The sequence below is a fragment of the Ciconia boyciana genome, chromosome 1 (assembly GCF_034638445.1).
Source record: "Ciconia boyciana chromosome 1, ASM3463844v1, whole genome shotgun sequence".
In the NCBI taxonomy this organism is placed as follows: Eukaryota; Metazoa; Chordata; class Aves; order Ciconiiformes; family Ciconiidae; genus Ciconia; species Ciconia boyciana.
Window position 1 is genome coordinate 68,967,053 of NC_132934.1, and position 12,747 is coordinate 68,979,799.

The 12,747-nt window shown below is 39.4% G+C and overlaps 1 protein-coding gene across 4 annotated transcripts in view; it reads left to right on the forward strand.

Annotated features, from left to right (window-relative positions):
* ERC1 (ELKS/RAB6-interacting/CAST family member 1) overlaps nt 1-12,747 on the forward strand; it is a 319,812-nt gene that overhangs the window by 132,234 nt on the left and 174,831 nt on the right. For all 4 annotated transcript variants that reach the window (XM_072873069.1, XM_072873097.1, XM_072873087.1 and 1 more), the window contains one exon: nt 8,170-8,363. In XM_072873069.1, the coding sequence (XP_072729170.1) occupies nt 8,170-8,363 (194 nt within the window). The remainder of the gene's footprint in view (nt 1-8,169; nt 8,364-12,747) is intronic.

The following is a 12,747-nucleotide window of genomic DNA, read 5'->3' on the forward strand; positions in this document are numbered from 1 at the left end:
TCAGGTCAGGTCACTGCTGCACTTGCACTGCTTCTTGTAAGGCTTCTCCTCCATTCATTCAGGTGGTTCCTGCTGTAGTAATTCCCATAACGTGCAACTGAAATCATGGGTTATAACAATTTAAAGGTATTTCCATTACAATCTCCACCCTTGGTCCCTTTGGGCCAGACCACAGGGTTTAACACTGCAATGAACTCCTCCCCTTGCCCCTGCTCTGGCTTGGACTTATCCACAGACTGCAGTCCCTTAGGGGAGTACCTGGTCCAAGTGGAGCCTTATCTATGAGCCACAGTCTCTCCAGAGGTATATCTGCTGCAGCATAGACTTAGCCACAGCCACAGTCACTTTGAGGTGCACCTGCTCCAGCGTGGCCTTACCCACAGCCACAATCCCTTAAGAATTAAACCTGCTCCACTGTGGCCTTACCCATGGCTGCAGTCCCTCCAGGAGTGTACCTGCACTGTCATGGGTTTGTCCATGGCCACACGCTTTGAGGTGCTCCAGCGTGACCTCATGCACAGCCACTGATGCTTCAAGGTGTACCTGCTGCAGCATGGACTTATCCACAGCCACAGGTGTTTTGAGGTGTACCTTCTCCAGTGTGGACTTATCCTTGGGCCACAATCCCTTCAGAGGTATACCTGCTGTGGCACAGACATAACCATGGCCACAGATGCTCTGAGATGTACCTGCTCTGGCATGGGCTTGTCCACGGCCACAGACGCTTCGGGGTGTCCTGCTCCCGCATGGACTCATCCACAGGTCACAGTCCCTTTGACTCGAGTTCACACTGGAGTTCCAGCCTGTCCAGTACAGCAGCACAGAAACAGCAGCGATGCCCTGGCCATCTGCCAGCCCAGGCATATGGCCATTGCTGTTCTCAAAATGTTCCTGGGCGCAGCAGAGTCAGATGATCAGCAGTACAGCAGTACAGCACGCAGCAAAAGCAAAAAGCAGCCACTAATGAGCACTAGACTGTAATATACAGTGAGGCTAGCAAGCCCCATGGCAAGCACAGAAGCCTGTCGATTAATAGCTAAACAGCAGTAACAGCTATAAATTCCATCTAGCACATTCCAATCAAACCTGTCATTATCTCGAACCCTTCAAGCCCCACATTGGGCACCGAAAAAGACTGTCATAGTTTAACCCCAGCTGGCAACTAAGCACCACAGAGCCGCTCACTCACTCCCCCCCAGTGGGATGGGGGAGAGAATCGGAAGAGTAAAAGTGAGAAAACTCATGGGTTGAGATAAAGACAGTTTAATAGGGAAAGCAAAAGCCACGCACACAAGCAAAGCAAAACAAGGAATTCATTCACTACTTCCCCTCGACCGGCAGGTGTTCAGCCATCTCCAGGAAAGCAGGGCTCCATCACACATAATGGTTACTTGAGAAGACAAATGCCATCACTCCGAATGTCCCCCCTTCCTTCTTCTTTCCCCAGCTTTATATGCTGAGCGTGACGCCATATGGTATGGGATATCCCTTTGGTCAGTTGGGGTCAGCTGTCCCAGCCGTGTCCCCTCCCAACTCCTTGTGCACCCCCAGCCTACTCGCTGGTGGGGTGGGGGGGGAAGCAGAAAAGGCCTTGACTCTGTGTAAGCACTGCTCAGCAATAACTAAAACATCCCTGTACTATCAACGCTGTTTCCAGCACAAATCCAAAACATAGCCCCATCCTAGCTACTATGAAGAAAATTAACTCTATCCTAGCCAAAACCAGCACAGAGGAGAAAAACAGATTGGATTTTGCTGGGGGAATGAGTAACTAGGATTATCAGGAAAATTGTACTGAACCTGGGACTCATGGTATGAGGAGGGGGTTGCATACAGGCAGAAGACATGGGACTACAGGTACTGTTGGATAGAACTAGCTGCAAAAAAAGCTCCCAAACCTGAAAAAAAGTGGTATGAAAAGGATGAGGAGAACTGGTAGATTAGTGGCATCTGCCTGGATAAGAGGAGTGGAATTTGGACCTGGCTAAATAATGTTGATAAAAGTTTGGGGAAGTGAGATATAGTACAAAAGTATTGTAGTTGGTGCAAACAGGCCAGAGAATTTGTGCTCAGGAGAGCGTATTCTCTACGAAATCTTTAAGAGCATGCAAAATTTCTGAGACTCCCCATTACTCTGAAGTAGGAAAATACAAAATGTGGGAACAAACTGTGTGTTTTATTGCCAGTATGATATAGTCAACATAGAGGATAAGGTACAAGAAGCTGTGAGGTGGCTTTTAAAGTTCCAGTCCTGTTGATGGTTCATGGCAATGTCAGCATCATCTCATGCAGTGGAAGTTGGAGGGTTTTCCCCCCTGATTTTCTTATACCTAAAAAATTAAACTATCTATCTACTCTACCCATCCCAGAAACCTTGTTAAGATAACATTCATTTTGAAAAATTAAATATCTAAAAGCTAGGAAATGTCCGATGCAACATTGCGTGGCCTTTCTCATTTTTCATTGTGAGGTAGTTGTTACAATATTTTGTAACTAAATTTTTGTCTGCCAGACTCTTGCAGTTTTCAGTATTGTGTGAAAAATGCTCAAAGAATGAGCCAGAGTTATATAACGAAGATGATAATCATCTAGAGAAATTAGATGATAAATTATTTCTTTTAATAGTAGGAAAGCATTAAGAGAATAAGGCAGGATATTTTCACATCTCAGTTTTTCACCTGCACAACAGGTATAATAATGCATCCTAATTTCCCACTGGTGGTGTTGAGAAGTGAAGTTAGTTACTGTTTGCCAAGAAATAGCATACAGTCGTGATTAGAAAAAAAGAAAGAAAATTGGGAATGACCTTTTTTTAGTGTCATTTGTATAATGTAGAGTAAATAAGGCATAGAGCCATACACTGAATAGCAAAAAACAAATACTGAATATCTGCTCATTACTTGAGTAATTCTGTTCTGTGCATTGAATGAAGCTCTGTTTCTGTAATATAGTAATTCTGTTTCTGTAATATAGAATTCTGTAATTCTGGCCTGTGGTCAGGTGAGTAAAGCCTGGTTCAGAGGAGGCGTGGGTAAGAGTACGTAAGTGGGTTGGAGTACGCTCACAAAGACAGCCATCATCTGGGCATTTCTCTTCTGTCTTTGTATGCTTTTTGTATTGGTGTAAATTCCAAAGAGAGAAAATTGTTAATGTTTAATAAAGACTATGGGAACTCGTACCTTTCTGAAGAGATCATTTTTTTTCAGTAACAGGTTCTTTCGAGGCATCTTCCTCTTATTTAGACTTTCAGAACTCTTTATTATATTATTCTAACCAAATACTTGCTTACTGAGTGTCAAAAATTTACAGTCATATCAACAGAGACTAACCATTTAAAAGATTTTGTCAATAAGATAACAGACAACTCTTCGTGACAGATTCAAGTTTTCTGGTGCATAGTATATCAGAGAATTCACTGAGCCTTTTACTTCTAGTACAGCCTTTTTGAAAAGATGTTGCAGTATGTGGTGTTTAGAGCATTGGAACTAAAGGAGGAGCAAGTCTGGTTGTTTTTCAAATTTATAATTCTGTTGAAACTAATAAAGACATGATAGAAGGCAGCACCCATGTTTTATCACTTGAATTGCTGCCTTCACAATAGTAAAAATAAAGAAAACAGTTATATGTGTTTGTCTTTTGCAGTAAATAGTCATATTTTTGTATTTGTATGTGCTTTTACTATTTTTACACTTGGAGGTAGGAGGGCTGATTAAAATGGGATTTCAGATTCTTGGGAACTTCTACTTTGTGGCCAAAAGTTCTTGGCAGCATTTGTATGTGAAATGTTAAACTGAATTTACTGTCTCAATTCATAGGTAAAAGTAGAAAGTGTTTGCTGTGAATTATTTGCTGTTTGATTTAGTTAATCTTTTACGAATATTGATTTGGAATCTTAGCCATAACGTTTGGAATTTTTATTTACATTTTAGAACTTTTAAATTAGATCTGTGCTATTGTTTTCTTCCCTGTCTCTGGCACACTTTAAGCCGTGTAAGATTACCTTTCCTCTTAGTAAAGAGTTTTTTGGCTTGAGAAATATCAACTTAGAAAATTCTTTTTAATGTGTTTTGTCGTCTTCTCTCCATCTGTAAATAGTGGTTATTTCTGTGAAACATTGGTCATCTTTGTTTCAGTTGTAGAAGTTGGCTTGGTCAGCTGATTTTCTGTGGAAGCAATAGAAGTTATAGTACATTTATTTGAGGAACAATCAATCTTTCTTTTATTCTTTACGTACATGAAGCACTCACCCCATCACTTACCACATTCTAGATGGGAAATGATGGCTGAGAGCAGAAAAGCAGAAAGCTGTTAAACCACCTCTTAGTTTATAGTTCCTCTTAAGCACTTTGAGAGCATATCCAGAGTAGTAAGCTTAAACTGAGTAGTAAGCTTAAACTATTCTAAGTCCTGAACCATTTAGAATTTGAAATTAAATTCACACTGGCAAAGATTAATACCGATCAGATGAGCTTTGCTAATAAAAACATAGCTTAAAGTGCTGCTTTCTAGCTGTGACTGTGTTTCTTATGCAGATCAATGCAGAAACAAACATGCAGGTTTGATTGTGCTCTTGAAAGTAGCTTCAATTCACCTCTTTGACTCCACACTGGAACAGACATGGAGAGCTAATAACAGGGTCAGAAGGAACAGTTAAGAGGTTTAAAATAGCCTGTAATCAGGTAAACTCAATGGCCTGTGTAGACATACCTTTTCTTATTTCTCATTTGTCAGAGGAGAAAGTGCAATGTTCCCTTCACCCTAAGCAAGTTGCTTTTTCAATTTAATTTTCTATCATACTTTTATACATTTGCATATTTGTTTGTAACTATACTAAGAGGTTGCAGATTTAGGAATGCTGTCTCAGGCAGAGCTGAAAGTTGAACCTATTGAAATGCAGTTCTTATACTCTCTTAAAACAGCAGAAACAGTCTTAGTGCATTTGTCATTTTATATGTCCATTCTGTTTTGAAAATGAAATTACTGCCTTATTTTGGAATTTTTGCACACCTTTGGTGGGCAGGGGAAGTTGTATGTGGGTTGTTTTTTTTTACTGAGAATATAGGAATTCATTATTTGTGTTTAACTTTCTTTTTGGTTAAAAAAAAAAATACTGCTGAATTATTTCGCACAATGTTGCATTGGGAAGGTAGCCAATTTCATCTGTTCCAGATCTTGATGTGAGTTTGTGGGAAACCTCTAAATGCATTGGTTTTCTCTCCTATACAATAAATGAATCCAGTAGGATTTTAGATATGGTCATGTAACACGTATTTTGTACATAACCCACAAAATGGACCAAAGTCACTCAGTCAGTAATTCACAACTCAGGAAGTGGTCTCCAGTTTACACCATATCACATAACGTTCTCTTTGTGTTAGGTGAAAGTATCCATACTTATGTGCATTATATACAAATAACATGTGTTACATGTCTTAACTAATAATTTATGTTGTGTAAATAGCCCTTTCGTTCTATAAGAACCAGACACACTGACTTGTTGGCTAATTTTCTAAAAAAGAAAATTGATTTCCTCTTCTCACTAGTGTCTCTTGGGTTGTTGTGGAGATGCTTTTATTAGCACAGAGTAATATAAATCAGGACCATCCTGACAGTAGATTGCATTAGGTCTTGTAACTTATTTTGAATTAGAGAGTTTAGTAATCCGGGCTAACAGCCTAGCTTTCCTTTTTTGTAAAGAAGTTTCCTGATTATCTGATTATGTGTTTTAGATGACTTTAAAGAGCCTGGTGGAGTATTTGTTAAAACAAACAATTTGAGATGTTGGAAATATACCTAAATCCAATACAGAAGAGGTCAGGCTCTGCCTCTGGTGAAAACCAGACTTAACTCTATACAAAGCGTCTCTTAGGAGAATATAGATGCCCCCCATAGATTTATAGATGCCCCCCCCAAAACAATATTCCCAGTTCCTGCAAAACAGTATTTGGAAGGGAAGGATGGAGTTTTGGTTTGAAATTTAAGCATAGTTGAAAAGGAAATGAAATGAAATCTTTCAGATTTCCCGCAGGCTGGAAATCCCAATAAGGCATTTCAGGAACACCCACCAACACTCTCCTTCCAAAGCCCAGTATGTTCCCTGATGCCTGCGGCTGTTCATGGAACCGACACGCTTATCAGTCTCATTGCTGCAATGTCCTCCTGGAGTCTGCAGCATCTTGGCAACACGTTATTTAGACTTCACTTGTTTTAGAGAGTCCTTTCCAAGGGTTTATAGTTCGAAGTGCCTATGGGGCAATAAGGAATCTGGAAGCAGAGACAGCCCTAACTCTGAAAGGCTTCTCAAAGCTTCCAGGGTCACCAGGGATGCACTTGGAGCTGGGTCTCAGTCAGAAGCTCAGAAGCAGGATTTTCAGACTTACAGCTCAGTGACAGAGGAGCAGCGGGGTTTGACTTGAAAGTCTCTCAGAAGTGGGGAGCCTTTTAAGTCTTCCTAAACACATTGCCTCAGGAAAGGGTCCTGTTCTTCCAGCATCTGTGGTTGTTGAGCACTCCTGCTGAGACCTGCCTGGGAGATGTGGGGATTGCCAGGCATTTTGTTCTAGGATAAAATGCTGTGCAGGTTACCCAGCTTTCTGGAATTCCTGCTTAAAAAAAGAAAAGAAAACCGAAACAGTTTATCGTTGACCCTCAGGCAGTCTGCTGCGGGGCCAAGGCCCTGGAATATGAAGCGTTCCAGTTTTGGGACAACCCAGGTCCATCCCAAGGTCATAGTCCCAGTAAAGAAAGGCATTAAGGCCTTCTTCAGGCCTAGAATATTCTGCTCTGAGATTCTCCTGGATTTCACTAGAACGTGGCCTTGGCTTTAACGGAGCTAATTAAAAACAAAAGACTTCAAGGCAAAAATGTTGGGGTCAATGAACGGATATTTTCCTCCAGTCTTATTTTACTGAATAACTAAACAGAGTTAGCCAAGTGTATTTTTGCTGTTATTTGGTTCTTTAGAAGCAGCAGCTTCTAATCCTGAGGTTTATGCTGCTGCAGTTCTGTCCAATTACCTTTAAAAGCAACAGAGTCCTATACTATTGGACTTAGACTTACTGTGCTTTGGAGCAGAACATTGGCAGCTTGTAAAACAACTTTCCACAGCTGCACGCAGAGGGGGAAGAAGTCTGTAGTCTTACTTTCTGTTGTAGGTTTGTTTCAGAGAAGAGAAGGGCCTTGAGTTTGAAGGCAATCTTGGTCAGCAGAATAGCTCCACCAAACCTGCTATTCACTGAAGCAAATATGAGCAATTCTGAAATAGCTTTAATTGATATCAAGTAGCAGTTCAAGATCCAAGAGCAGAGGGGCAGGGGAAGAATGAAAAGATAGTCCTTAGTCTGCTGGTTTAAACTCCAGCATAAACACTGCCTTTTCTTTGTCTCTAATATGCTTGGGAACTGTAGAATTAATTTTACTAATAAATTAGTGATTTTTATAACAAACCAAGCCATTGGGGGGAAAAAAAAAAGCTCTTTATTGGGGTCATTTTATCCTCAGTCCTCTGATGCTTTTTGTCCTCATAGCCTGATTTTAAAAAAACATATTTCCTGGATAACTAAGCGGAGATATTTTCAGTAGGTAGCCATACTCATATTAGTTCTAGTCTATATGGCTCAGATAACTAGCAAGGACTTCAGTACCTCGGCACCATCTGTGCAAATCTATCTGGAATCAATTCGCATACTGATGCAGTTATTGAAGGCTATTAACATATGATTTGCTTTTCTAGATTATCTAGGTTAATACCTCAGATAACTAATTCTACAGTCATATCACTTTTAGATGATATGACTTTAGAAGTATATTATAGAAGTTTTAGAAGTATATTTTAGGAATTTTTGTACCCACTCACACTTACTTTTCTTTATATTTCCTGTCAAAGAAACTTAACCTTTTTCATATTTTCACTTCTTTCTTATGTTGATTCTGTTTCAGATCAAAAAATCACTTAAAGTTTTTTTAGACTGAATTAAAAAAATTAAATTTGTTTCTGAATTTTTCTTTTCCTAGGAAGTATTTCCCCATACTTAAAAGTAGCATATGCACTGTATATTTATTTCTTGCCATTTTGAAACAGATATCTAGATAGCGTTTTGCAGTTGTTGTAGTATGTGTAAAATACATATGTGTGAATGAAGTTTTTTTTCTTGAACCTTTTTCTTCCAGGCTCATGAAGCAACATTGGAGGCTAGGGCCAGCCCAGAGCTGAGTGATCGTATGCAGCAGCTGGAAAGGGAGGTAACACGGTATCGGGAAGAATCCAGCAAGGCTCAAGCTGAAGTGGATCGTCTTCTGGAAATCTTGAAAGAGATGGAAAATGAGAAGAATGATAAGGATAAGAAGATAGCAGAACTGGAGAGGTGAGAATGGTATAAAGTTACTAGAGGAGCAAAAGAGCTGATTAAAGTTATCTCTAACTTAGTCCATTTTTCTTGTCTTAAAAACCTTAGAGTGCCTATTTTGGGAAAGTCTGTTCAGAGTTTTTCTGCCTTCAGTCCTTTATTTTGGTAGATTGTAAGCAAAAAGGTGTCTTACTGCGTGCTTTCATTACTTGACTGCTCAAAAATAGGGCTGATATAGATAGAACTAGAAGGGTAGATAGAGCTGTAGGGGAAGGGAGATGGTAGGAAAAGTTGCTGACACTGTGGTGTGTTTGGAGAACAATTTGTTCTTTTGATTTAATAAATTCCTCAGGCATCGTTCTCCAAAAAACAAATAAGAAAAATTACTGTTAAGAGCTTGTGTACTAGTTACTTGGGTTCTTCTGACAAGTGGCATTGAAACTCTTTGTACTGGTAGGGACATGGGTAAACTTTGGCTCATGTGAAGCCTAATGAACATATTTGCTTTTGTCCAAACAAAACATGATTCAGCACTTTTCAGCATTTTCCATCTTTCTGTTGGAGCCAGGATGCTCAGCTATTTTTTCTAGACTTTAATGTCCCAAACAGAAATTGTAATTTATTATGATTCCATGACATTTGTATCACAATTACAAATAGTAGATCTTGGGAAAGACCTGAAACAGATTCTGTTTTCTGTCATTTTCTCACCTTACAGTGGGCCAAGACGGAGTTTCTAGGCAGTAATACTTGTTTGGGATTTTTTTGTTTACTTTACCATTCACAATGAAGAATCACTAACTTGGAACAGCAAACTGGAAATTTGATTATTCCCATTTGCCTTGTGCCAGAATAGTCTTTCTAATTTCTGTCCTATCACTATTTAACTTCTCTACGTTTAGTGTCAGGAAGGCTGGGAGAACTGAGTAGAGGACATTTCAGGTTCTGGGTGATGGCAGTGGTTATTGTTCATTGGCTTGATGATGGTCAAATTATGGGCCCCTCTGAATGATTTGAAAACTCTTTTCTAAGAAGTCCATTCTTGTTTCCTTGGAAGTGACAGAGCTGTGAAACAGTTCAACTTGTCAGCTGGGTTTCTTCTCTCTTTGGGATTGCAAGCAGCATCCTGTTAGTTTTCTTTAAGTTGTTGTTTTATTTAACCAAAATTCTCTATACTTACGGTGTAAGCTGGAACACCCAAAAGTGAGGATATGTCCTTTTTAACTGTTTTCCCTTTTTTTCTAAGTGATATAACTTTCGGCCCATTGATATATGATGTATTCAGCAGAACATTCAGGCAATAGGTTGATAAAGGAGGTGCATTTAGTATAGACATGAGAAAGCTAAATAGCAGTTACAAGTCGTATTTGTCTGTGTGATTTTTTCAGTCCCTTAGAGGTACCCATCTTGGGTGTGAAGTTCACCATGTCATCATCTTAGGGCATGCAAGTTGACTAGGGATCAGGGTATGAGCAACAAACTTCTATTAGAAGTAAGGTATGGGGAAGAAATATGTTCATAGTGCCTTAAGTTTTTCTGTGTGCAGAAGTAATTACTGTTTAGGAAAAGCAAGTCAGAAATATTCATCATTCCTCAACCTGATTCCTAGAGGAGATTGGAATGGCAGGAAGAGAATTTTCTTATGCATGCTTTTAATGCAAGTCTGTTTTTTTTATTACATTAGCATTCTGAAACTCTCATCAAGATTGGGACTTGAAGTATCAAACACTGAATAAAGACATATAAGTGGCCTATAATCAAGAGAGTTTACAGTCTACAAAGCAAAAATAACAAGAGAAATTAAGATGGGCCTCCTCCTTTTTTACAGATAAAAGCATTGGCACCTAATCTTCAAAGAGTTAGAAAGGAACTTTTTCTTTGAAAAGATGCAGTTCCAGAGATCTGCAAAGCAGTTATTGTTTTTCATGTTACAGTGGTAGTTTCTTGCTGTTTCAGTCACAGACCAAACTTGTACTATATCAATGAAAGCATAAAACCCCCAAATGACTGGACATCGTTCCATAACAATTTGGTGAATACTTTGACTATTCAGTTATCCATTCCTTCTTACCACCTGATCTTCGCTCATATTAAAAAAAAGATAGAGTGGTCCTCTTATCTTTTTAACTTGTCGTCTTTTCTACCAGTACTGAGATAACAGAGAATATGTCTTCTTTTATTTCTGGTAATTAGAGTAGGTATTTCAACTATATCAAAGAAAAGAATACTTTTGTTATCATGTGATTGCCAGCAGCTGTGTAAATCAAGGGAAAAAAAAAATCTAAGAATATTCATGTTCTCTAACCACTGTAAGTGGAAATGGAAAAAGTCTTCAAGAACTAGAGACCTAAGGTGCATACTATTAGTGTGGTGCGTTAGCAAAGTACCAACACGTGAAATGATTTTTCAGGTGGAACTGTAATACAATCACACCACTAGAGAAAAACATACAAGGTTTCAGATACTTTGTTAGTGAGCTTTCAACTAGTAATTTCTTTTTTCTGAATAATTGTTGAAATTTCTATTTGGCCTTAGTTGTTTTCAACTGCTCCCCCAAACCCCTGTTCTCTGGAAGCTTGCTTTCTCCTTGTGAGTTTTTACACAGAGCAGAGATTTTAACACGCCTATTAAAAGTATAGGTTGGTCCTGGTTTTATCTGCCATGCTTGTTTATAAAGTATTCTTTCATGGCTGAACTGATCTATCCAGACATGTTACATGGATGTTTTAGAGCTAGAGTCTTGGTTTCCTGAAAAGAATAGATAATTTTGCCTTGTACAAGTCCTTCCTAAACTGAGGTCCATGCAGATTGAGCTGCATATTATCTTGACTTCTAATGCTTCTACAGCTGTTCAAACTCTGCTGTGTGAAGAAGAACCCTAGGGCTTGCAGAAGCATTTGTCAGCAAGCAAAAAAGTGCATATTGCTGTGCCTATCAGGAGCCATTATTATTCAGTGTAGAGCAAGATGAGAAGAAGTAAGTCGCATTCAGAGAATAACTGTACTAACAAAAATGGGATTTTTCAAAAGAGAGTGTCTTTCCCTGGAGTTTTTCCTTGTGCTAGTTATATGTGACAACTATACCATACAACATCAGGAGAAGAGAAATAGTAACATGGTTTCATCCATAGAAGAGAAGAAATGAGTTGCCTATTAGGGAGGTATGTATAGGGCAACAGAGAAGGAGAAAAGATAGGAGGAGAGGAAGATGAAATGAAAAGCAGAAAACTCTTCTCTTAAGCCTTTTCAATGATGGCAAAGCTGTCTTCAGTTCAAATTAAAATAAAGAGGGAAATGCTTCTGCTCTTCAGTAACTGTTGCAATTACTGGGTGGGGGATGTTGTTTTTCAGCTGTGAATGGGAGGAAAGATATCCAAAAATAATGTTTTACATGTGGTGCATGCTATGCAAAAGTTTAAAAAATACTCTAGAGTCAACATGAGATTGAAAGCACAAGCTCATTAATTTATATTCTGTGTGGGCAGGATTTTGCGTTTTCTTACGGGAAGGTGGGCCATAAGTCTGCATTTCTTCTGTGGGTGAACAGCCCTATAAGTTTTGTCTCTGTCCCCGGATTGTAGTGGTGTAGAGGGTTTTGTAGCTGTCTGGTTATTCACTCTCTTTATAACTAACTGTTTGCTTTTTGTATTGCCATTCCATAATCTCCTGTCTCTCTGTAACTTTTCATTTTGTGTTTTGTTTCCTTCCTCGCTTTTTCTTTCCGTTTATACTGTCACGTCCTGGTTCCACGAGTTGTTTTGTTTTGTACGTGCGGGGGTTTTTTTGACTATGCCTTTTCTCAGAAAGCACGCCTCCCGCAAATTGCACCCTCCCTACCAGGTGTCGGTCCCTGCACCGCAACACGTAGGGGGGTTTGTGTGGGACTTCCTGGGAAAGTGAGTGCTCTATAAGGCTTCTGTTTCCTACGGGATGGAATGTCACTGCTGGCTGCCCGGCTGCTGCTGCTGCTGCTGTTTGGGTCTGCTGCAATTACGCTTTTTTTCTTAGGTCAAACAGGAACTAGTTATGTCAAGTACAAGCTCTAACAGTCTCTGCGTTCAACTCATGTCACAGTGGTTAGGACCGCAGTCCAAAGGAGGTTTGCTGCTGTTCTCCCCGATTTGAACTCGACGGAAGCTGTTGCTTTTTATTCTAATTCTCTTGCTCTGTTTTACCTTTGGTTCTAATCTCTGCTATCAGTTCTGCCTGAACCAGCTAAAACTCAAGTGTTCTAAAATGTGTCATTGATAGAGGTCAGTATTGCCTTATTCTTGAGTTTAATTGCGATTATTATCCTGTAATTAAAAAAAAAAAAGAGAAAAGAAAGACAAATTATGCTAATCTTCTGGAACATGGCCATCACAGCCTTCAGATGGGTAGTTGACGCACAGAGATATTTGTAT